The 25,770-nt window shown below is 38.6% G+C and overlaps 1 protein-coding gene across 1 annotated transcript in view; it reads left to right on the top strand.

Annotated features, from left to right (window-relative positions):
- LMNB1 (lamin B1) overlaps positions 1 to 25,770 on the top strand; it is a 50,982-nt gene that overhangs the window by 6,612 nt on the left and 18,600 nt on the right. The window contains exons 2-5 of the mRNA XM_040622522.1: positions 18,562 to 18,718; positions 19,352 to 19,477; positions 22,363 to 22,533; positions 23,950 to 24,075. Coding sequence (XP_040478456.1) covers positions 18,562 to 18,718; positions 19,352 to 19,477; positions 22,363 to 22,533; positions 23,950 to 24,075 — 580 coding nt within the window. The remainder of the gene's footprint in view (positions 1 to 18,561; positions 18,719 to 19,351; positions 19,478 to 22,362; positions 22,534 to 23,949; positions 24,076 to 25,770) is intronic.

Genomic DNA, 25,770 nt, shown 5'->3' with positions numbered 1-25,770 from the left:
GCTTGGATTTGTGTTTTTAAAATGACTGCTTTTTATTAAGTTCACTGGATTCATCAGGTTCCAGAAGGCATCTTTTATTCCTCATTTGTTGTGAAAAGGTACAAAATTAACTCTAAAGTTTTTCTTTTTGAGTTATGAATTAATTAATAAAGTGGTGATGGGGGCTCGCTGGTATATAACATATATAATTGATGCTGTAGGATTGTTTACGATGCTGATGCTGAGCCAATTTTACTGTCCCTTCATTTAAAAAAACTTCTAAAAAGAATATCTCATTAGTTAATGTTTTATAGGATTATGCTTCAAAGCCAGTGTTTTCAAATTAATCTTTGAGATAATGTATAAAATCTAATGATTCAAAGTTTCATTTCTTGCCTTTTCAAAACAAATGGTGCTTCTTTTTAAATATAATTTAATGAAATTAAAAGTCTATTTTTTTTTTTTTTGTCCGAAGAGTATAATGTTGATTGTGTTTCTTCATGGTATATATACACCTGAAGATTTGTAGACTTTCTGTCTCCATTCCCAAGCACCATTGCTTTGAGGAAGATGGATTTTTGGTTGAGGGATTAAACATATTTGTATATTCCTTTGGGGAAAATAACATGCTTTTGATCTTGCTTTGTTATTACATGAGTAAGGAAACTTCTAATGGGAAATTTGGATTTGCGTGTTTTCATCTAAAAGTGCACACTGGTACTTATGTGCTGCTAACGAATATATTCGGGATGCTGTCAGTCACAATGTATGAGATTGGGTAGTATCAAGCAAGAGTGCTACATGAAGTTGCAGCTTCTTATTTTTTGTGACTTGGGGCAGGTACTCTAATTCTTTGAGTCTGCATTTCCTCATCTGTGTAATTAGGATTAGGAGTGAGTAGTAGTTTTCTGAATCTCAGGAAGAATTAAGAAACTTACACCATTTTTTAGCCTGTTATTTACTTGTGTCATAATAATGGATGAATTTTTATCCAGCAGTATTTGGATAAAATCTTGCTAATATTTTAGCAAGGAAAATTGCTAAAATTTTAGCGGTTTTAAAGAGTACTGAAATGTAAATATGATAAAATAATTTTTCCTATAACTTTCCTAGTAGGGAGGGTCATTGGAATTTACTATATATTTGGACTTAGTACATGTATATACTTCCTTTGTTGGCTTTCTATGTATTTTAGTCCCTGATAGAATGAAATTTAGGAAATGTGGGGTAAACAACATCTGCAGGCTTGTTTTAACATTCTTGTTCAGTTTTCAAACCTAAAATATTAAATGCTAATCTGCTTTAGGGAATTTTCTTTGTATGGAGGATGATTAGTTGAAAAACAGAAACCTTCATGTTTTACATGTCTTTTTTTTATGTCTTTATTTTGCTCTGGTAGAAGCAAGTAGACAGTAACACCGTGGCCTTAATACAGGAGCTGTAAACCTGCATGTGAAATAAATGGAAAGATGAAACCCCTAGAATTGGTGTTAAAGTCTAGGAAGCAAATCCTAAGTAATTAAACTGTCATAACACTTCCTTTCTATGCTTTCAAAGGATGTTTGGTACAGCAAGGTATCTTTTGGAGTTGTTGGAATTTAATCCCTTGGTTTAATCCCTTCAACTGGATAATCTTTTAGTATACCCAGATTCAAGAAAGTAAACACGGAATGAAAGATAAAGCATTATAAAAATATGCTGCTGATTCTTTCCCCCCCTGCACAATCTGTTAATATTTGTCCTTTAATTTGTCCAGATAACATCACCTCTGGTATGTCTGAGTCAGAGACCTTTAGAATTTTATATTGGAAGTGTATAGTGAAACTATCTGTTGCATTAACAAATAGTGAGATTGAGGCTGAGGCATCATGTGAGTGATGGGAGCCTACCTGAAGTTCCCAGTTATTATTGGGATCTAAGGAAGTTTCCTAATCAGGGTTTTTAACTTCTTTTTTTCACTATACCTCTGTGATAAGGGGATTGTGTGTTGGCCCTTATATTTGGGGAAATAAAAAAATGAGCTTTTCTATTACACAAAAATTATTGTTTGTTACGGAAAATTAGAAAAGACAGGTGAACACCAAGAAGAAAATTAAAATCACCCTTAGTTCCATAAAAAAGTGCTGAAGTTTTTCTTTTAATATCCATATTATTAACAAAAAATGGCTTTTTTTTAACAAAATGGTTCTTGATAAATACTGCTATGTAACCTTTTGTCATGTAGCACTATTGTGTGAATATCTTTACATGTCAGTAAATGTACAATACTATCATTTAACACATTTTAAAAATATATCGATAACTTTATTGGCCACTTAGCTTACTATGATCAAGGATGCATGCTTCACAGTGATTATATATTCTTCCCGGTTTCTCAGAGGTCATTAGAGCACCACGATTATTCTCTTTTCTGTTGCTGACAGTATAACAGGTTTTTTCTTTTGGTTAACTTAATGGTTAAATGTTTAAACTAGTTTACTCGTTAAATGTTAACCACTGGATAAAGTAATTACAATTTTGCCAATTTTTGATGCCATCATCAGCAGATGAGTTCCCATTTCCTGTTTAGAGGAATTTAATTTTAATTTTGGAGATTCTTTCTAGTTCTTGTTTTTTGTTTTGTTTTGTTTTTTAAGAGAGGGGCAGGGTGGGAGAGGCAGAGAGAGAGAATATGAATCCCAAGCAGGTTCCACATCCAGCAAAGAGACTGACATGGGGCTTGATCTCAGGGCTTGAGCCGAAATCGAGAGTCATAGGCTTAACTGACTGAGCCACCCAGGCGCCCCACGTTCTTGATCATTTTTAAATTGTAATGCTAACGTTGTTGGCATAAAGGGGTCAAACGTTTGAAACTCACGTTATAATCTTATGTTTCTGCTGATATTTTTGGTGTAGGCATAGATGATAAAAAATGTTTTCCGTAGCTAATCTGTTTACTTGGTCCTTTTAAATTTTAACTTTTTGCCTTCACTGCGTTTGGATTTATTGATCATAGATAGAATTAGAACCTTTTTACTGCTAGAAGAGGTCTTGGATTACGCGATCTAACCATCTCATTTTGTGGGTACAGAAATTGAGACCTACAGATATTAAAGTACTTGTGCAAGATATAGGACAGAAAGTGCTAACATTCACTTCGTGCCTACGTGTTCGCCAGGCACGGTGCTAGGTGCTTCATGGACACTGTCTTTTAAGCCTTATGATAACCCTGTTTGATGAGTGAGGAAACTTGAGGCTCAGAGAACTTAGCAGATAAATGGTAGAGCTAGAGTAAGTCCTAGCTCTGTCTTCTAGCATTGCCAGAGAGGTTTTACATGGATCATTTCAATTTTTTTTTAAAGTAAGCTCTGTGCTCAACATGGGGCTCGAACTCATGACCTGGAGACGGAGAGTCACTTGCTCCACCGACTGAGCCAGCCACGCGCCCCCATGTGCCATTTCATGTAATCCCTGCCTCAGTGCCATTCTGTGGGTTTACCGACCTGAAGCAGGCTCACCACGCACTGTCATTGTGTTGGGACTTGAACCCTCACACGGGACAGTTAATTTTCAGGTCTGCTTGGTTATTGCTTTTGCAAATGGTATTGGATGTGTGTTTTTCTCAGTGATAGTTCGTAGTCCCCAGAAGGTAATTTTGGATTAGTCAGTAGAGTGCAGAAATGGAAGCAGCTGTTTGAAATACTAATTGATGGCTTCGTTTGCTAGTAAGGAAAGGGTGAAGATGAATTACTGAAAAAGACTTACCTTCTTTCTTTCTTTACTCTCTGCCTTAATAGTAATTTTAAGAGGAATTAGAACTCTAAATCTTTAATACTCGGGAGAGAAATGATTTTTTTAAAAATTTAAATTAAAAAAATTTTTTTGGAGAAATGTTCTTTGATTTTTTTATTCAGTACACTTTTGTGGAATAGTACTATATGCCAGGCCTTGACCCAGATGCTGGGAATAGATGGCATGCTCAGTCCTTCTTATCAAGTTGCGTACAGTCTTGTGGGCAAGGCCAAAAACAAACAGTATGCTGTTGTTCTACCGTAAATGCAGTAAGTTATGTGTAGTAAGTGTTATGATGGCAGGTATCCACATGGTGCTGTGGAGGAAAAGACTACCACCTAAGGCAAACTAGGAGACTTTTGAAGTTTTGAAAGACATCCCAAGGGAACTGGGGAGGCCTTGAAGCCTGAGCTAAGTGTTGGGAGCTAGGTAAGTACGAGTTGCCTGGAAAACATTAGGAGAGGGTGTTCTCCTGAACGGCAAGTAGTTTCATCCAACTAGAGCAATATATATGTATGTATGTGGTAGAGGACAGTTGAATTTTAAGAAATGAGGAGCCTTAAGAAAAAAGTGACATGAATGGATGAATGGTCTGGCCATTCTGTGGAGGAAACAGAGTAGAGGGCACTTGGGAAGTTATGAGGTGGCCCCTGAATTCAGGTAGGTAGTGGGAAAGGACAGAAAGTGGATTTAAGAGTTGCTAAGCACGGGCGATTGGCGAGAAGAGTCTAGGGTGACTCAGCTTCGGTGCATGGGTGCCTGGGGAAAGTGTTACTCTTAGAGCTTGATGGATAAGGAAATGGTTTAGAGGACCTACTCACGGTTAGTGCTGAATGAGTGGTGTTTGTTGGACTTCTAGGTGGAGATGTTAGCTGGCAACCTAGAGTACTTTCCTGGAGCTCTGAGAAGAGACTTTGAATGCAGGTATAGTTTTAGGAGCGTGGGTGATATTTGCGAATAAAGACAAGAGAAGCGGGGCAAAAGCATGGAAAACATCTACATAGGAGGACTAGGTAGGGAAGAGAAAACCTGCAGTGGAGGTGGTAAGTATTAGAGAAGTAGAGCAAGGGTTGAGTCATGGGGCAAGGAGATGTATGAAGGAATGCTAGTGTAGTTTTGGTATGATAAGGCCTAAAAGTATCTATTAACTTCGGTGGCTGGGAGATTATTGTTGGTTGTGAGGAGTGCCTAATGCTAGTAAAGGGCAGTGGGATCAAAGGAAGTGGGATAATTAAGGCGTGGGAAGAAAAATTGTGAGGTCACTTGTACAAGAATGTTGGCTCTGAAGAGGAGACATTCTTTTTTTTTTTTTTTATGATTTTTTATTATGTTAGTCACCATACAGTACATCCCCGCTTTCCGATGTAAAGTTCGATGATTCATTAGTTGCGTGTAACACCCAGTGCACCATGCAATACGTGCCCTCCTTACTACCCATCACCAGTCTATCCCATTCCCCCACCCCCTCCCCTCTGAGGCCCTCAGTTTGTTTCTCAGAGTCCATAGTCTCTCATGTTTCACTCCCCCTTCTGATTACCCCCCCTTTCTTTATCCCTTTCTTCCCCTACCGATCATCCTAGTTCTTATGTTCCATAGATGAGAGAAATCATATGATAGTTGTCTTTCTCTGCTTGACTTATTTCACTTAGCATTATCTCCTCCAGTGCCGTCCATGTTGCAGCAAATGTTGAGAACTCGTTCTTTCTGATAGCTGAGTAATATTCCATTGTATATATGGACCACAACTTCTTAATCCAGTCATCTGTTGAAGGGAATCTCGGCTCCTTCCACGATTTAGCTATTGTGGACAATGCTGCTATGAACATTGGGGTGCATATGGCCCTTCTTGAAAAGGAGACATTCTTGAAGGTTTATTTAAAGTAGATTCTCAGTTGAACTTTATATCATAAAACATTGGATAGGGGACCAGAGCACTTATTCCTCTGATGATGCACTTCACCTCCTTTGCTTAAAACACTTTAGTAGCTTCTAGGATAAAGACTAAAACCCTCAGTATTACATAATTTCAGGGTAACCATGTAAGTTAGTATCCAAACAGGGATACTTGTATGTGTGAAAGAGGAAGCTATAAATTATGCTGGGACACCTGGCATGAATGGAAATTGTCCTGGGTAGACTGGGACATAGTGGTCTTCCTATCTCAAAGTTCTTCCCTGCATGAGCTGGCTCCTTTCTGATTCCAGCTTCATCTCTCACTGTACTCGGCCTTTCTCTTTCCCCTCACTGTGAAGTCCTTTTTCAACTCTATTTACCATGCTTCCTCTTAATTGCAACGTCGCAAAAGCACTTTCCTTTGTCTGGACTTCTCTCATCCTTGGGTTAACTTTTCATCTCTCAGATGTCCACTCTATCCATTTTTTAGGGAAGTCTTCCCTGACTACCAGATGTTTTTAGATGAGCCTTGTAAAACAAACCAACCAACCTAGGACTACCCAGCAGTGTATGTTTGTACATAATTTAAGGACTTTTAACAGTTCTCCCAAGGCTTCTAATGAAAAAAAGGTTACCTTCATATATTTTCACTGCTCGTTTGGTATTTATCTCTATCTAAATGACATTATTGACTTTGTGCTATAGAAGATGGGGAATTAAGTTCTTCATTCTATTATCCATAATGTATTTTCTTCCCGTTATCTTCCTAGTACATTAGTTTTAGTTTAGATTGGTTTAGGTCAGTTTTTGGTTTTTAAAGTATTAATTCAGTGTGTTGCTACAAATGCTTCTTTAACACCAATTAGCTCAAATGTGGCTTTTAAATACAGAAATGATATTGTAATTGCAGGTGGTATTGATTTATATGTGACTTTTTCTAGTAAAGGGGAACCTGAATATTAAGAGTAGAGTTCAGAGTTAAAGAAAGCCTTCAGTTCCACTTTCAACTCTATTTTGTTATTTTATTTTTATTATTTTTTTATTTTAAAGATTTTTTATTTATTCATTTGAGAGAGCTTGCAAGTGAGAGCACGAGCGGGGGAGAGGGGGTGGGGGCAAAGGGAGAGGGAGAAGCAGGCTCGCCGCTGAGCAGGGAGCCTGATGTGGGACTGGATCCCAGGACCTGTGCTGAGGACAGACACTTAATGGACTGAGCCACTCAGGCACTCCTTACTATTTTTTATTTTTTAATTGAAGTATACTTGACACACAATGTTATATTAGTTTCAGGTGTACGACATAGTGATTTCACAGTTCTGTACTTAATGCTGTGTTCACTACAAGTGTAGCTACCATCTGTTACTGTGTAGCTCTGTTTCAATACCATAGTACAACTCTGTTATAATATCAGTGGCTGTGTTCCCTAAACTGTACCTTTCATCTCTCTGACTCATTCATTCTGTGCCTGGAAGCCTGTATCCCCTTTCCCCTCAGCCATTTTTTCCATCCCCCCCATGCCCCACCCCTGTGGCAACCTACACTTTGTTCTCTATATTTATGGGTCTTTCTGCTTTTCAACTTTATTTTAAGAAAATTAAAAGTGAATGCCTGCTCCCGGGGTTCCCTCCCCCAGAGAGGTGCATTCCCTTTGCTCTTACAGGTGGTAGTACGTTCAGAGCTCTAGTTCTGTCTCTATTGTCTCAGTTTCTGCAAGCCAGCATGACTGCTCTTGTGCATTTATAAGCAGCTCTTGGGGTAGCTGTAGCCACACTAAACTTCTTGCCAGGGTTGTCCAAGTCCTCTCCTGAGGTACTAATTACTTATTTATGTTATTGCTGGTGCTCTTGCTACAAAACTGCATAGGTTTTGAGAGGGTTGTTCCAATTTGATTTTTCCATTTGATCTGTTCCTCTAGTGTCTGCAGAATGTAAGAGTTTTCAGGAACACATCTGTTATGTTACGGCAGCAATGCCTATATGTACTATGAACGTCATCTCCAACAGAACTCAATAGAGTATTGTCCTTAGTTTTTCTACCCTGTACCACCTCTTGATTACCTATGAAAATAGCATTTTTTCCCCCATTAGTTCCATCTAATTATATAGAAAGACTTGATACTGTTGAAACATCAAGTCTTTTGGAATCATGAGGATTTTTTAAGAATTAGTTTTATGTTATTGAAGAAATAGCATTCAGAGCCTTGTGCTCTTCTCTAGGCTACTTGTGTTGCCTGAGCATTGATAGTTTGGGTATAGAATTCTAAGTTGTAAAGGTTATTTCCTAAGGATTTTGAAAGCATGCTTTATAGTTTTCTAGCTTTTATTGTTGCTAAGAAGTACTAATGAGTGAAAAGTTAAAAAGCTTGTAGCATCTTTCTTTTGGTCCAATTCTAAAATTTCTTTTTTTTTTTAAAGATTTATTTATTAGGGCGCCTGAGGGGCTCAGCTGGTTAAGCGTCTGCTTTAGGCTTAGGTCATGATCTCAGGGTTCTGGGATCAAGCCCTCTGTCAGGCTCCCTCCTCAGTGAGGAGTCTGCGTGCTCTCCCTCTGCCCCTCCCCCTGCTCGTGCTCTTGCTCGCTCTCTATTTATCTGTTAGAGAGGGGGAAGGGGCAGAGGGAGAGGGAGAGAGAATCTCAAGCAGACTCCGCTCCCAGTGTGGAGCCGGATGCAGGGCTCAGCCTCAGGACTCCCGAGATCGTGACCTGCAGAAACCAAGAACTGGACGCCTGACTTCACCACCCAGGTGTCCCCAGTTCTGAAATTTCTTAAGGATGTTTCTTGATGTGGATCTCTTTTTCTTCCATTTTGCTGGTCACATGGTGGTAGTTTTCAGTCTGGAAGTTCATGTCCTTCAGTCCTTGGCAACTTTAAAAAGTTATTTTATTCATGATTTTCTCCTCTTTTATTACTTCCTGAGATTCTTGTTATTCAGATGTTGGACTTCTTAAATTGATTTTTTTAGCGTCCTGATTTCAAAAATTTTTTCTCTCCTGGATGTTCTCAATTTTATCTTCCAGTTTTTGCTGTCCCGTTAAAAATTTTTCATAGCTTCTTTGTACTCTCTTGATGTTTCTTTATACTGTCTTGATCTTATTTAAATTTCATAGATGCAGTACTTCCTCTTACCTTTTCAGAAGTCTTTATTTCCTTCCCAGTCCCTTTGTGCTCCAAGTTAATTTCTTTTTCTGTTTGTTTAGGTCTTTGCATGTGTCAGTGCAGGAAATGGGAACCACCAGATATTTTAAGCAGAGAAGAAAATGATATGGGATATGCAGGTGTTTAGAAAATATTATGAGGAGGGTTAGAGGTGCTGGAATGATGCCTGGAATGCTGAAAATTCTGGGAGCTTTTATGTCTGAGGCCACCATTGGAGCCACTGAATTTAAAAAAAACAGTGTATAGCTATAATTCAGAACCTGCCACTGCTGTTGCTACAAACACCTACCTGGTAGCACCCAGGAAAGTGGAGACTGGATGTTGGACCACTGTTTTGGAGAAACTTCAGACCACAAAAATATCACATAGCAGTCCCTTATGGGTATAGGTGCAAAAATTCCCAAAATGAAATAATAGCAAACCAAACCTACTAGCTTATATAAGGACTACATACCATCACCAGGTGGGTTTTATCTTGGGAATGCAGGGTTGCTTCAGTCTGTGCCTGTCAGTACTGCAGTGAACCGTATTAATAGAATGAAGGGCAACAAGCATCTCAATAGATGCATAAAAAGCATTTGACAAAGTATACTGCTCTTTCATGATCAGAATATTTAAGTGAGATATAAAAAAGGAAGCTTCTTAGTCTGATGAAGAGTATCTATAAAAAATTTATGGTATCATACTTAATGGTAAAGACTGGCTGCTTTCTTCCTAAGATAGAAACAAGACAGGGATGCCCAATCACACCACTTAACATTCAACATTGTACCGGAGGTTCTAGCCAGGGCAGTTAGGCAAGAAAAAGAAATGAAAGGCATCCAGATTAGGAAAGAAGTGGTAAAGCTATCTCTATTTGCAGATGCCATGATTTCGTAGGAAGTCCTGAGGAATCAAAAAACAAAAACAAAACTTCTTTCATATCACTTACAGATGGATTTGAGTACGTAATTTTCCTCCAAAATCCTACCTGCAAATCCAGTTTAGGAAAGCAGAACTGGGAGGGTAGAATGGACGTTGGGTGAGTTAATCCATAGTGAGAGTTTTTCTCAGATGTATGACTATTGGATATCCCTTTATATTCAGAAACGGCTCTCAGAATCTGATGGAAAGCTGTGTGCATGAGTGGGGCTTCTTAACCAAGCTTCATTGTGGGTGAAATGGCAGGATCATGTCATTGGGAACACCCACCGTCAGTGTTTTCGTCTTTCTGGGGTTTAGTTGCTGAGCTTACTGTAAACTCAGGGAGGTTGAGAGGTGATGTCAGCATCTGTACAAGTCCACCGAATTCCCCAATTTTTGTGGTGTGGTGCTGCCGCCTTTGGGCATGTCATGTAGCTGCCAGGTCTAAGATTCTGCTTACTCTGCTGAGAGAGTAAACCTTTCATCTTTTGCCATGGTGGATGGGGTCTTTTGGCCCGGGAGCATGGTATGGAGTAGTTGTCCGCTTCTTAGTAGATTTTCAGCTAGTTCTGCTTCAGAGTTTCCAAGGTATCTCTTGTTATCAACAGTGTCTGTAGTATAAAGTAGGTTACTTCTCAAGTATTCCTGTGTCTGGCTTAGGATTCAGCACTCTTGTGTTGGCCAAGCTCATTTTCACTCATTCATCCATGTTCAGCTTCCACAATTTTGTCATTTCCTCTTTACTTTTTTCATTATGGATTTGTGTCTTTGCTGTTTTAGTTGGGTTTCTAGAAGGGATAATAATGGACTTGTGTTTAGTGTGACATTTTTATCCAGTAGTTACTTCATGTACTCATGAAGCACTCTGTATTTTCTTCTCTTTCCTAGCGCTTGTTGAGAAAGTTGCTGACAAATTTAATGTGTTGATTAAGATTCTTTATGATTGATTGCCTGATGAGAGTGGAATCTCTTTGTGGATGGGGTTAGTGTCTGACTTTGTTTCCTATTGTGTCAGTACCTTTTTCTAACACTTTCTAGGCTCTCCTAAGATAATTATTGCCTGAATGATTACTACTTCTGTAGGGGGCTATTTTCCTATGAGATTGGGTTGCAAGAAACCCAGTAAAATAACTGATCATACTATTAATTTCAAACTCATTATTCTGGTTTAATTTTCTTTGAAGTCATGATTACCACTGCCATGTATTAGTTTGTTTATTGTGTGCCTCTCCCCACCAGAAAGTACCTTCCATAAAAGCAGGGACTTGTCATATTTTGTTCACTGCTGGTTTCCAAGCCCTCAGATCAATGGCCTGGCACACAGTTGTCGTTATCAGGTGTTTTTTTCCCCCTAATAAGTCATTTTTTATTAGGATTTAAGCTCTAAGAGTGCCCTGTAAGCAAGCAGAGAAGTAACTATATATGTGAATCTCTTGTTCAAAGAAATGGTTCCAGGGGCGCCTGGGTGGCACAGCGGTTGAGCGTCTGCCTTCGGCTCAGGGCGTGATTTCAGCGTTGTGGGTTCGAGCCCCACATCGGGCTCCTCCGCTGGGAGCCTGCTTCTTCCTCTCCCACTCCCCCTGCTTGTGTTCCCTCTCTCGCTGGCTGTTTCTATCTCTGTCAAATAAATAAATAAAATCTTAAAAAAAAAAAAAAGAAATGGTTCTGTTGTCCATTTTAAGTCTTATTTAGTATTTTTCCTAATTATAATTTGATTTCAGTTAGGGTTTGCCTGATTCTGATTAGGTTGTTGCTAATTTGTTGACTGCTCAGTTTATTGAATGAGTAGCAGAATCTTAATACCACCAGAAATTATCCATTGCAGTTTTTGAGTTTGTGCAAAAGCATCTTAGTCTTTTTACTAGTGCCAGAGGAGACCCTTGTTAGTGGAAATTGTGATCATAGGACTTTATAGAAATTTTGTGTTACATTTATCTTAATTGCAGGGAAATTCATTAAATTCATTAAAAATATCGTGAATCACATTCCTTTTTCCTTTGAAAGGGAGGCTACTTTGGGGACAGAATTGAAGCTGGTGAATGAATGTTGGAGCAGATGCATATTTAATATGCATTTTGAGTCCATTATTATGAAATAGTTTAAAGACAGAAGGTTTGTGTTTGGGCTTAATAATAATCCTTACCTTAAATTCAAAGTGAAGTTTATTTTTTCTAAAATCTGAACCATGGTTAGATAATGAAAGGCATGTTAATTTTGAATGCTGGGTGTGAGGAGAGCCTCAGAAGCTGGATTGATAGTCACCTGAATAATTGCTCTAGCGCTGAGTGGTGGTCAGCTACCAACAAACAGCATTCAGAAGAACCTGACGGGACAGTGAAGCACAGAGCTCAGCAGCTGGGCCAGACTGGCTTGACTGTCCACGGACAGTAGGTCTCTGCTGAGGGATTTAAAAATCCCTCGTTTTGTGGTTCTGATTAGAAAGAACAGTTTCATATAGAGTGATTTCTGTTATTTGATTGCAGATGAAGAACTAAATGGCTTTTCCCTTTAACCCCGGTAATTTATTTGTTTTTCTAAATAAGAATGGTCCTGAAGTGAAATGTTAGTGCTGAGTTAAGAGAGGCAGCTCCACAAAGAAAGGGTATTGTTGGCATGGGATTCTTTTGTTCTTTTTCATTTTCCATTATCATCTCCTTTCCATCTAGGATATTACAATATGTGCATTAGGGAAAATAGTCTGTATTTGTTGAGTGTCTATTCTTTTATAAGATGAACCTGACAATCGGTGATAGCTTTTCACAGTTGCTCGGAAGTGATCTGAGCAAGCAGAGTTGCATAGTGTTTCCGTGTAGAATATTACCAGTGGAGTTTAAAACTGACTTGAGAGTGGTTTGTTTCTAGTTTCCTTAAGCTGTTCTTTTGCCTGACATGTTAGAGCAGTAATAAAAAACCCCACATTCTTGCATTTCTATTGTTTATCTCTAGAAACATGAATATTCCTTTGTCTAGTTTTTTTTTTTCAAATTTACAGCTTTTAAAATTCTATATTTTTAAGTCTGTCAGTATTATAACTTGGATGGATTTCTATAAGAACACACCTTTCCAGTAGATTTTAGCAGGCATTTATCGAACTCCTGTCTGCTCTTGGATATATACAGTTTAATAATCTTTGGTGAATTTCATGGAAATGACATTTAATATCCAGAAACTACCTTTATATACCTTTTTCTTAGAATGTCATTACTAGACCAACTAAGAGGTCATCTGTAATTTAGGTCTCTTATTTTAAATTGCTTAATATAACCCTTTGTACTTACATTTCTGTAATATGACAATCAAGGAACAAGGACAAAATTACTTGAGAAAATACTGAAAATTACGGCAGTTGTGAAAGAAGGAAACCAAACCCAAGCATGTGCATAGTTCCTGTCCTGAAAGTGAACACAGATGCTTTGTTCACGGATACATTGTAGGTGATACAGAGAAGCTCAGCTCCAGGACTTTCCCTGTAGTTGTGCTGCTGGCCAATCTAGACAGTTCACTCAGCTGAGCATTTGTGATATAAACTGACCTGTGTGACCAACAAAATGTTAACAGAAGGGCAATAATTTGCCATTACTTAATTAAACTATTTTGTAATGAGTTTCAGATTATGTTCCAGGTATGTGTACCTCTAAGTTTACTTTTTGATTTCTGTTCCGTACTAGTTATTTATTCCCTGTTTCAGTGGCCAATCTAATTTTTCAAGTGTTCACAATTACAGTATACTTACTAATTCATTTTTAAGTAGTTACTGTCATATGCTTACTAGGTCTTGAGTGGTTTTCTTTTTGTTATGTATATGTACTATGACTTTATTTAAAATGTGCTCTAGGGGCACCTGGGTGGCTCAGTTGGTTAAGTGTCTGCCTTCCGCTCAGGTCATGATCCTGGGGTTGTGGGATCAGCCCTGCATCGGGTTCCTCAGTCAGTGCTCAGCTTGCTTCTCCCTCTGTCTCTGCCACTCTCTCTCAAATAAGTAAATAAATACATAATAAAATCTTAAAAAAATAAAATGTGCTCTACATTTGTTACCTAGTAATGGTGTGTTTCCCCTAAGAGCTCCATTGAGCATTCATTTTCTAGTGATTCTGTAATTGAGTACATTTTTTAATCTCCCATTTCTTTATTGGTGGGGCTTGTCGGCATTGGTAAACTAAGGCAAATGAAGGATACTCAAGTTATTGGAGACTTGTCCAAATGGAACGGGTAGTGCACATCTAAACAAGTTCCAGCACTGAGTTCCAGAGCCAGGTAGTTCAGTGCGGAACCCAGGGTTGAAATTATAATCCTAAAACAAGTCAAGGTCAAAGAGGTGGTAGGCTGGAACACCAAGATGACTGGTCGTAGGGGGTGGTCAGGAGTAATTCAGAAAGTGGCAAGTAAGCAGTTGTATTTAGCTTAGCCCTTTAGGCTTCAGGAGATTATAGGGATGGGTCCCAACGGCTAATGGTACTAGGTTCTTTTGGGAAAGTACATCCATGTTCTATCCTCCAAGCTATGGCTGTTACTCGGAGTCACTGCTATAGAATATTAACAGAAATGTAAGTGTATCCTCTCAAGCTGATTATTTTTTTAATGGTCAGATATTTGATGAGACCTGGTTACTTGTTATGACTGGTGAAATTCAAGTTTTCTTGAAATGAAAGCTAATTATTTTTATTAAGGGAGGCAATTCTCGATTAGAATGGAGTGTCAGTTACATTTTATAAAAGTTTTCTTGGCCACATGTGGAGTTTTGGTTCTTCTGTAGGCGGGTATGTTTTCTGACTTAAATTCAGCTGTGTGCATGTTTCTAGCGTTAGATTCACATAGTAAATTGAAATGAAAACGCAGGAAGCTCTCTTTATCTGGAGGTGTGGGAATAGCTTCGTCAGGTTGGTCAGAAACACTGAGCAAATCCAGTTAAGAAATATTGTGCAGGGAAACTGCCCACGAACCCTTTAAGTGATAACTTCTGGTAACTTTGGATTCCTAAGTTGAGCTTCCTTCCAGGGTTGTCAGATATGACTGTGCTTAGGTGGTGGCTGCAGCCAGTTCATGCGTTGTGTTTTAGGATGTCATTTCTGCAGGTTTCTGTTCTTTGACCAAGTGCCGATAAATCAATCAAGACTTCTGTGTCATATGTAACGAATGAACGGTAATAATGCAGTTAGAAAACTATGACAAGATTATGTAACTTTCTGGGTGGCCCCCATGTGTCCTTGGTATTGGCAACTTATGTGCTTCTAAAACTCATTGATTCATAGCTTATTAGATGGAGACTTGCATGTAGTCTTAATAATTTTTTTATGGTAATTGGTAAGGTGATAGGGAGGGCATCTAGGATGTGAATTTTAGAGATTATAGAAGTATCACAGTTCTTTTTTTCTTCTAGGAAGAAACATATTTTATATAGCATAAAAAAGCGGAGTAACTTTCTTTGGGGAGTGTATGGGGGAATTTCTTTTAAGAATTTCCAAAATAGGGCGCCTAGGTGGCTCATTTGGTTTAGTGTGTGCCTTCGGCTCAGGTCATGATCCCAGGGTCCTGGGATCGAGTCCCACATCGGGCTCCCTGCTCAGCAGGTGTCTGCTTCTCCCTCTGCCTGCTGCCCCCCTTGCTTGTGCACACTCTCTCTCTGACAAATGAATAAATAAAATCTTAAAAAAAAAATGAATTTCCAAGATAGTCATTATCTACAAGTTGTCTTTGTAGAAGATGGAGGATAATAATTCATGGTCCTTGCCCTGAAACCGTTCTCAGTCACTTGAGGTAGCTGAGTGCATCTGCTGATGTGGGTTTGTGTGAGAAGTGTAACAGAAGTATGTGCAAGGTGCAGAGGTAGTATTTAACTCTCTTCCTCTTCCTTTTCCCTCTTGAGCCAGGGCACGTAAAGTTAGCTTTTATTTACAGTTGTAAGCATATTTTCAGCAGTGCTTATAGCTGCCTACTTTGTTTGCTGATGTGGAAGTTAGAGCTTTCAGAAAGAATTTATAATAGAATAATGTATATTTTTACAGATTAACAGTAGTATAAGCAACTAAGAACTTGACATCAAGTTTCAACTGATAGCATTGGGTGACTCAGGGTACCACAAATTAATCCTGCTGTCCTCTCCTTTACTCCATCACTCCTTAGTCTTTTGTTTGTTTGTTTGTTTGTTTGTTTGTTTTTAAGTGGGCTCCATGACCAGCGTGGGGCTTGAACTCATTACCCTGATGGAAGAGTCTGATGCCCTACCTGGATGCCCTACCGTCTGAGCTGGGCAGGCACCCCCATCGCTCCTTGGTCTTATTTGGTCTTGATTGTGGTTGAAGAAATCACCATGTTCTGGTTATGGAGGTGCACCCTCTTAATTTTGGCTTCTTGGGTTCTTCCAGGTGTTGCAGTGTCTTTGCTTGCAGTATACATTCTGAATCTTGAAATGTGCATGCTTTATTATCCATTAAATCAGTGATATCAAATTAATTAAATCAGTGATATCAAATAGAACATACAGTAGCCTGCAAGACTGGTGTGGTTTTTAAAATTGAATGGCCTTCCTGGTGGGCTGTTGTGGTCTCTGGGAAGCACAGGTTGACCTTCTTGCCAAGAGGTACCACATTTGAAAGCACCACATTATGATCTGAGATTTAATATTGGATAGCGGTGTAGTAGAATTTTTTATATTTAACTTTTGTTAAGTAATTTTAAGCCAGTAGCTTTTGTGAATATTGTGTAATACTCTATGAAATATGATTTTGTTTTAAATCATATGTTTTATGATAGGTATTCCTGCCCAGCTCCGCTCATTTATGTAGTGGGACAGAATTGCGCCTTACAAGCATTGCTTCTGTTCTACTGAGTTCCCAGCTTTAGAATCCCGCCCTTGTATGAACTGGACATTTTTGTTATAAATAAATGTATGGGATTGCTTTTTTTACCAGCTGATTTCCAGCACCCCCTCGCCTAAATGGATCTTCAGTGAAAGGATGCCATCTTGTGGTTTTGAAAAATATAGGATTTAAGAAAAAAATTACTGCTAGGACTGCTTAGATATTATGTATATAGTTGTTTTTTGATGCCAGAACGGGTAAGAGATGAATACTATTAATTCGTCTCTTTAAATTATATATGCTTATCCTTTGGACAGTATTTTTCTTTATTTTATTTGGATAGTAGAAGATTATTTTGAAAATTCCTGTTAACTAAGGATTCCTCTTCTAGCGCATTCTCAAACATTAGTTATGAAAATGCTCTTCTACAATAGCAGTTTTAATTAAGAATTGTTATTGAAAATTTTGATATTAAGGCTCTCCCAGGGCTATTAATTAATGATAACAATTGTTTGGAATAAAAAAAATACTGTCTGTTAAACAATTACTTGTTTAAGGAATTATTTGACAAAATGTATCCAAAGGAACCTTCATTCTGTAATATGGAACTCTATTTAATAAAAAATGATATTTTTGTTTGTTTATTTAAAGATTTATTTAAGCTGGGGGAGAGACAGAGGAAGAGGGAGAGAGAATCTCCAGCAGACTCCCCAACACAGGGTTCCATCTCACGACCTTGAGATCATGACCTGAGTCGAAATCAAGAGTCGGATGCTTAACTGACTAAGCCACCCGGGTGCCCCAGAAAGTGATATTTTAGAAGACAATCCTCAATTGAAAACTCATTTTTGTAGTTAATACTATAAACCGAAATGATTTTTCCTCAAGATATTAGAAAAGCCCTTATTTGTAAGTTAGGGAAATCTTAAAATAACCTCTTATATAAGAAATGGAATGTATTTTGCAAGCTTGGGGTCAGTGAGTTCTTATGTAATATTAAGGGAGCTTATATAAAATAAAACAGAAACAGACTCAGATACAGAGAACAAAGATGGTTGCCAGAGGGGTTTGGGTTGGGTACAGTAGGTGAAGGGGATTAAGAGGTACAGACTTCCGGTTATAAATAATTCACAGGGATGTAAAGTATAGCAAAGGGAATATTCTCAGTAATATTTGTATGGTGACAGATGGTAACTGTATTTATCATGGTAATAACCATTTTGTAAATGTATGTAAATGTCAGCTGGCTACGTTGTAGTTGAAAACTAATATAATACTGTATATCAACTATACTTCAAGTGATTCTACACGATAGAATTATAAATTCTATACTAAGTAGAATACTAAATTCATCAAAAATGTCTACATGATAAATAATCAAGTCATGAAATTACTTTTAAAATAACTTCATTTTTATTTATTTAATCTCATTTTTTTTTAAAAGATTTTATTTATTTGACAGAGAGAAAGACAGCCAGCGAGAGAGGGAACACAAGCAGGGGGAGTGGGAGAGGAAGCAGCAGGCTCTCAGCAGAGGAGCCTGATGTGGGGCTCGATCCCAGAATGCTGGGATCACGCCCTGGGCTGAAGGCAGACGCTGAACGACTGAGCCACCCAGGCGCCCCTGTTTAATCTCATTTTGTATCTTGGTTTATGTCTCCTGTACATCTTGGTTTATAATATTAATTGTATTTTAAAATAATAAATTTGCATTTCTTCAAAAACATTTCTTACTGAAACATGTAGTGAGTGTCTCTTTATAGAACAAGAAGGGCATATGTTCTTTCTCAGAGACCACCAGGATTCTGGAACATTGGCCCTTTTTTGATCTAGAGTCATTGGTAATCATGGAAGGGAAATCATTGAAGGGTAAAATTGTTATCCACCAAATATCCACCAAATCGAGATTTAACGCTCCCGAATTACTCCTCTCATTTTAGTAGATTATGGCAGTCTTTATTTAAACGGCATCTTCTTTTGTTTCCCTTGCCAGCAGGGAGGGAGAAAGCGTCAAGTCAGGGGTATAATTTGATGTCTTGCACTTTTTCAAATGTCTTACAGTTACGCTAAGAAAGAATCGGATCTTAATGGAGCCCAGATGAAGCTTCGAGAATATGAAGCCGCACTGAATTCTAAAGATGCAGCCCTGGCTACTGCACTTGGTGACAAAAAAAGTTTAGAGGGAGATTTGGAGGATCTGAAGGATCAGATTGCCCAGGTAAGGCAAACTCTGGTCTTAAGCCGTGTTGGGAGGTTAATTGCCCCATCTGACTGGGTCGATTGATTTGATTTTTGAATTAATTTAAAAGATATTTTTTATTTAAAAATTTTAAAAAATTTTTTATAGTTTCCTTGAAGGAGAGTCTTGAGGCAGCTAACATGCAAAGCATCTTCACCTCTCAGACATTTTATCTGGGTCATGCAGATCTTCCTGCTGCTCTTCTTCCTTTCTCTTGTACTTACTCTTGTTTTGTTTCTTGGTCTCAAAACCTCTTTCATTATTGCACCAAAATGTACGAAAAGAAAGGAGAAGAAAAAGTCATACCATTGTTCTACACACAGGAAAAAATGAAAGTGGTAGCTAAAATCCTTGGTAGGTCTTTGTTCATTGCTTGTTGCCAGTTACCAGATCTGAGAGGTGTTTCGGTGTGGCACTCTTGGTGGGACCAGCATTGGGGGACACAGTTCTGTGATAAAGGTTGTAATAGCGACTCTCATACACTGATAAAAGAAACAAGATAAAAGATGCAGAAGTTTTAATTCTTGATTTGATTCAGTTCGTAGGTGTCTTTTAAATTCATTCCTAAATAATTGCTATGTGATTTTTATCAATTCTTTCTCTACATATTAGTTGGAAGCCTCCTTAGCTGCTGCCAAAAAACAGTTAGCAGATGAAACTTTACTTAAAGTGGATTTAGAGAATCGCTGTCAGAGCCTTACCGAGGACCTGGAGTTCCGTAAAAACATGTACGAGGAGGTAACTATATAATTTTATTTTTTTAAGGCACGGAGGGATTCTGAATGCTTTGCTATAACTATATATGTAACCAGTGAGAGAAATTTTATAGATTAATTATTCAAGGTACCGCTGCTAAAAGCTTGTGTACAAGAACTCAGGCTCTTGTAATAAACAGATGATTTTACTTTATCTCATTCCTAAGGACTTGGTCATAGCAGTTAATTACTGTCAACCTGCTTGAGCATTTGTATCTGGTGTCTATTGCTGCCTCATAACTTACTCTAAAATTTACCCACTTAAAATCACAAATCTTTATTGTCTCCCAGTTTCTGAAGGTCAGTAATCTGAGAGCTGCCTAACTGCATGGATGTGTTTTAGGGTCTCACATGAGGTTGCAGTCAGGCTTTCAACCTGGACTGGAGGAACTGCCTCCGGGGTTGTTGGTATGAAGAGTCAGTTCATCATAGGCTTCTCCATGGGGCTATTCATTATACAGCTTTCCTGAAGGACGAGTGATGAGAGAGAGAGAGAACACAGACAGAAGCTTCGTTATCTTCTGTAACTTTTCTAATCCCATAAGTGATGTACCGTCACTCTCTATGACATAGACCAACCATGATACACTGTGGGCGGGGTGGGGGTGGAGGGGGAGGATTCTACAAGGGTGTGGCTGTCAGGAGGCAGCCATCAGTGAAGCAGGCTGCCCATAGCATTTATAGTTATATACGTATATTTTAAAATATCATTTACATGCCTTAGCCTCTGTGGTCAAGCCTTGGGAGGTGAAGGTAGCAATGGTTGCCAAAAAACAAGTAATAAAATTGAAGAAAGGGGATTGTATATTTTCTCAAGATTTAAGAGAATTGGAATTAACCCAGGGTATGGAATCTGCAGTTAAATACGTCATGATTTTAGAAGTAATATAATTTTGAAAACAGCAAGTAACAATGATTTTAAAAATGGGGAATTATTATAGAACTTAAAATTTTTTTGTTAATTGGGGAAAAGATAATAAAATAGAAATTTGACTATTTTTACAATTACATGCTATTAAAACGTATAGGTATTGGGGCACAGATCACTCTCTGGACAAACATACTTTGGACAACTCTAGAGTCATTTATTTAAAAATAAAATAACCAGTACCTGCTCTTTCCTCTGGAGGAGTGGTGATGATCAAAGCAGAATATTTTGTGTAGAAATTCCTTGTATGAAGTATAATGAATGCTGTCACATAATTGTTAACTACAGTTTTGCTTTATAAATGGAGACATTTTTATATTAAGTTGACTTAACATTTTTGTCTTATTTTGATGAAACTGTGATATATCCTTAGTTTTTATACTATGTGTGGACTCCTCTATCTTTAAACCAAGAGTAGGGTATTTTTTTTTTGCAAGTCACTGATTCTATATAGAATAATAAAAATGGCACCAGCAAAAAGTAATTGAATGTTTTTAGGTTCTTTGAATATTTTGGTGTTTGCCTTTTTTAAAAAATTTTTAAATTTTTTTTTTACTTTAAAGATTTTATATATTAATTTGACAGAGAGAGACAGCCAGCGAGAGAGGGAACACAAGCAGGGGGAGTGGGAGAGGAAGAAGCAGGCTGCCAGCGGAGGAGCCTGATGTGGGGCTCGATCCCAGAACGCTGGGATCACGCCCTGAGCTGAAGGCAGACGCTTAACGACTGTGCCACCCAGGCGCCCCAGGTGTTTGCCTTTTTGAGAATGAACTTAAAACATTCCTCTTCTTTTTTTCTTTAACATAGAGGATATAACTCTATTCAATAAATATACTTCAGTTCCTTATTTTGAGCAGTTAAGGGGGTGAGAAAGAAGAAGACGAAAAACAGGAAGAGGAGGAAAGGAGGTAGACAAAGGGCAAAATCATTAGGTGCTCAGTATTTGTTGAACTAAACCTTTTATTTGCATGATTTACAAGTCATTTGCTTCATTAAATATCTGTGAGCCCTGGGAGGTTAGTAACAGAACTGGAATTTGAACCCTGGTTTTTGGATTCTGTCAAGTGCATTTTACTCTGCAATGAGCAGTTAAAATAAAGATGAAGAAATGCCTAGGGAACCATATGCAGGAAGAGGCTGCAGAAGCAAACGTCAGAGGGTTATATCGCCCTCTTGTGGGCGCTTTGATTATTGCCATTAAAGACAGACCTGTTGTATACTCAGAGCTAGAAGCTGGAATGGAAATTTTATTCTTGGACTTGTGTTCCTAGCCATTTTAGTTTTGGATAGTTCCTTACAACCTAAATTGAAGGATTATGCCTACTATTTATGTTCTTTAGTAGGGAATGGTCATACATACTTAAGAGAGTAAAGTAATATTGGTAATAAGTTTTCCTATCAATTGATATTGATCCCCTAGCGCCGTCTGTTAAAATAAAGCACACAGATTAACTTTCTCTGCCTATTGCATCTTCGTAGGTTTAAGAAAATAGTTTTATTAAGCATAAATATTCTAGTCAGTTGTCCTCAGTGGCAAGTTTAACTTTGCATGTGCATTTTTTCTAGAGACATCCTTGGGATCATCATCACACCAGTTTAGAAAAACAGTTACTGTTCAGTGTACATAGTTATCGATGATTTCATGGTGCTTCTGTAAGGCTTCCAGGCCATTTCTTGTCTTGAGAGAAATACATAGCTGTGTCACAGATGAGAAACATAAAATTCTTAGGGCTTTAGGTGCTACCACCACTTTTGTCATTGGTTGCATCTCAAAAATCTTTTCATTTGAAAGCAAAAGCAAAAATAGGTGTGTTCACATGCCTGCTCTAGGACAGACACAGGGAGGTGAGCGATAACAGTTCACATGGCCCCAGTGTCGCGCAGACTTGTACCAGGGCAGCCACGGTAGCTAACTTGGTTTTCTGTTATTTTCCCCCCAGGAGATCAATGAGACCAGAAGGAAGCATGAAACTCGCTTGGTAGAGGTGGATTCTGGACGTCAGATTGAGTACGAGTACAAGCTGGCTCAGGCCCTTCATGAGATGCGCGAGCAGCACGATGCCCAAGTGAAGCTGTACAAGGAGGAGCTGGAGCAGACTTACCACGCCAAAGTGAGCCGTCTCCCCGAGCGCCAGGAGCCCTTCCTGCGCGTACCTGCCGGAGCCTGACTTGATGTCCGCTTGCTTCCGGTGTTCTCTCATGAGTTCCCCTAGTGTCTCTGAAAAGAGAAAATGGACTTTAAAAAGAATTTTCTGTAAAGTAAATGTTACTAGAAATTATTCAAAGAAAGTAGGGTAATTTCACTCTTATCAGAGGGAAGGGTTTATCTTTGTGTCCGATCGATCACTTGTGTCGTGTCATAGCAGCTAAGCCCAAGGCTCTGAAAACACTTCGCTGCCTATAGCACGTCCTCATCACGCTGTCCTGCACATCCAGTTAATGACGAGTGCTGGCGCCTCATCTGCCTCCATGGCGTCATTGTACGTAGGCTGCGACCGCCACACTGCGGGTTCTTTGAACAGAGGCCAAGTGGGAAGTGTCTGATATTTCTTCCTCTGCCGCTGTTATTTATTTAAAAAATATTCTAGAAACTTCCCACGTGTGTTCACGCAGATCATACAAAAATCTTTAACACCAACGAGTACAGGCTTTCCTAGTAAACGATTTTATCCCAGTGTGTTAAATGTGACATGATTTGATTAAACAGAGTTATCAGTGGAAGACTTAGAAAAATTAAAATCATAGAGGTATTGAAAATAATTTCTGTGAATGGCCTCAATCTATCAATGTTACGTTTAATCCATTTTGTGAAGTAATTGGCTAGTGGAAGGGAGGGATCTTTGAAACCCTACACTGAATTTTTTAACACTTACTCAGTGCTAGACATGGTGCTGGGCAGCGAAGGAGCTAAAGTCTCGGGTAGGATTGGTCATTCACATAGACTGTGGCTCCAAAGGGAGCCAACAGACAGCCAAGTGCTCCTGAGACACGTGCAGAACGGAATGTCATGGGCATTTGGAGAAATAGGATGTTTCTATCTAAGGGGCTACTTTTTACTTCTGAAAGGAAGTGTTACAATCTGGTGGGATATAATCTAAAATTAGTACTTTCTGTTTTTGGCTTTATCTTCTGTAATTAGATTTGGTGGGTTAGAGATATGTGATCTTTATTTTCCTACAGACATCACCCACAATTAAGTTGCTACTACCCATTCTCCTTAGTTGCAGTATTATCTGACACATTAGAGATACAATGGGTGAAGTATTTAAGTAGTAAACTTTGGAGAAAGACCCAGGTGTATTACCATTTGTTAAGCTCATATATTGGGAATTGAGCCTAAAGTCAGAAAGACTTTAAAGAGAATTAATACCACGTCAGCAGACTTCATGATGCTTTTCCTGTTTCATCAGCCAGTTGCCAGCAGGGCTTAGGTTTGAGATGAAATGCCTTGAAATGAATCATACTTCCTTATTTGTTTGTTCTAAGTCACTAGATAAGACTGACTGTTGGTTTGTTTCTTCTTTTAGCTGGAGAATGCCAGACTGTCATCAGAAATGAATACTTCTACTGTCAATAGTGCCAGAGAAGAACTGATGGAAAGTCGTATGAGAATTGAGAGCCTTTCATCTCAACTTTCGAATCTACAGAAAGAGGTAAGTAAGCATCTTCCTCTAAGAAGAGTCTAAGTTGCACTTGAAGGCCACCTTCCCCACTGTCGTCTCCCTGCTTTGCTCTGCCTGATGTCACTTTACAGAGAGCACGGTATTTTCCGTTACCTGGTTGCCCAGTGCTTTCCTGATGTTTTCATTTTGCATTGCATAAACCTTCTCTGAGCGCGACTCTTATTCCGAAATTCAGAGATTACCCAGAGCTAAGGAGGTTTCCCTTAGGAAATAACATGCTGGCTTATTTCTGGGGCTTACCCCTGGACCCACATTTTCTGACCCATCTCACAGCCTCATCTCCACACAGCGCTCTTCCTGATGTACTCCTTTTTTATCACATTTGGAAGCCGTAATAAGAAAAACATGCAAAAATTCTTCCTGAGTGGTAAATGCTTTGCTATTCTAGACAAATTCTCTTAGTGTTTGAACTCCTTACTAATCAGGGTCATGGGAAGGTATCATCGAGTATTAAGAATTTAGTAACTACTTCAGTCATCGGTACACCTGAGTGACAGGTGATTGCACTGCTGGTTGTGCTGACCGAGCGCCTGCGAGTATCGGATGGCGCAGTCTAGGTGCAGCTTGGGCAGGCGTGCACGCCGCTTGAGATCGGTTTCAGCCTAACGGTAGTGGTGATGTGGACACAAAGTCCACAAACAACCACCTAAGTACTCAGAAGGCTTTCGTAATCTGCTGCTTACCTTAATTACTTGGGAAGAATCTTCAGCTTCCTTTTCCCTTCAGGGAGATTTTTGTTGTTCTAAATTTTCCTCGTAAGAATAAACTTTACTTTATTCTTGATTAAGCTTTTCTTTGTTTTTTTCCTTTTATTTCTGGTAAAATGTTTTTCTGATTATGAAACTGAAGACATTGTAGGAATTTAGAAAACAAGGCAGACAGTGAATTACATAAAATGGGGTAACGTAAACAAAATAGAAGCTTTTACATTGCCTATCAGTATACTTTATTACTTGTAACATAATTTAAAGGATTATTTTAGACCTATTTTGTCCTGATAGTATTTTGAAGTCTGTAGCACTAGAGCTGGCAGGATCTTTTGAGTTCGCTCAGACACAGAGCTAGGTGAGTTTAATTACTTGCCCAGAAGCTGCAGAAGATGGGTTTCTCTCCTAGTTGCCAGTTTTTCCCTTTATCCCTTACTGTCTTCAAAAATAATCTTTTTTCCAGGGGCACCTGGGTGGCACAGCGGTTTAAACGTCTGCCTTCGGCTCAGGGCGTGATCCTGGTGTTATGGGATCGAGCCCCACATCAGGCTCCTCCACTATGAGCCTGCTTCTTCCTCTCCCACTCCCCCTGCTTGTGTTCCCTCTCTCGCTGGCTGTCTCTATCCTGTCGAATAAATAAATAAAAAATCTTTAAAAAAAAAATCTTTTTTCCATTTCACCATCTTAATAACTACCGTTCCAAAAAATACGCCCCTGTGTTCTTTTTTTTTTTTTAAGATTTTATTTATTTTATTTATTTATTTATTTATTTAACCGCTATGCCACCCAGGCGCCCCACGCCCCTGTGTTCTTACTCTGACTTGACATTTACTACTTTTCTCCATTTAATAAATCATACTCTAGTTATCCCCTTTCCTTCAATTTCTTATGTCCCTACCTTTTTTTTTTTTTTTTTTTTTTTTTTTGGGTTGTTTTATTTTCTTTTTTTTTTTTGGCT

This window comes from Ursus maritimus, unplaced genomic scaffold, assembly GCF_017311325.1.
Source record: "Ursus maritimus isolate PB19 unplaced genomic scaffold, ASM1731132v1 scaffold_5, whole genome shotgun sequence".
Taxonomy (NCBI): domain Eukaryota; kingdom Metazoa; phylum Chordata; class Mammalia; order Carnivora; family Ursidae; genus Ursus; species Ursus maritimus.
The sequence above is the reverse complement of the archived record's forward strand: the minus strand, read 5'-3'. Positions and strand labels throughout refer to the sequence as shown.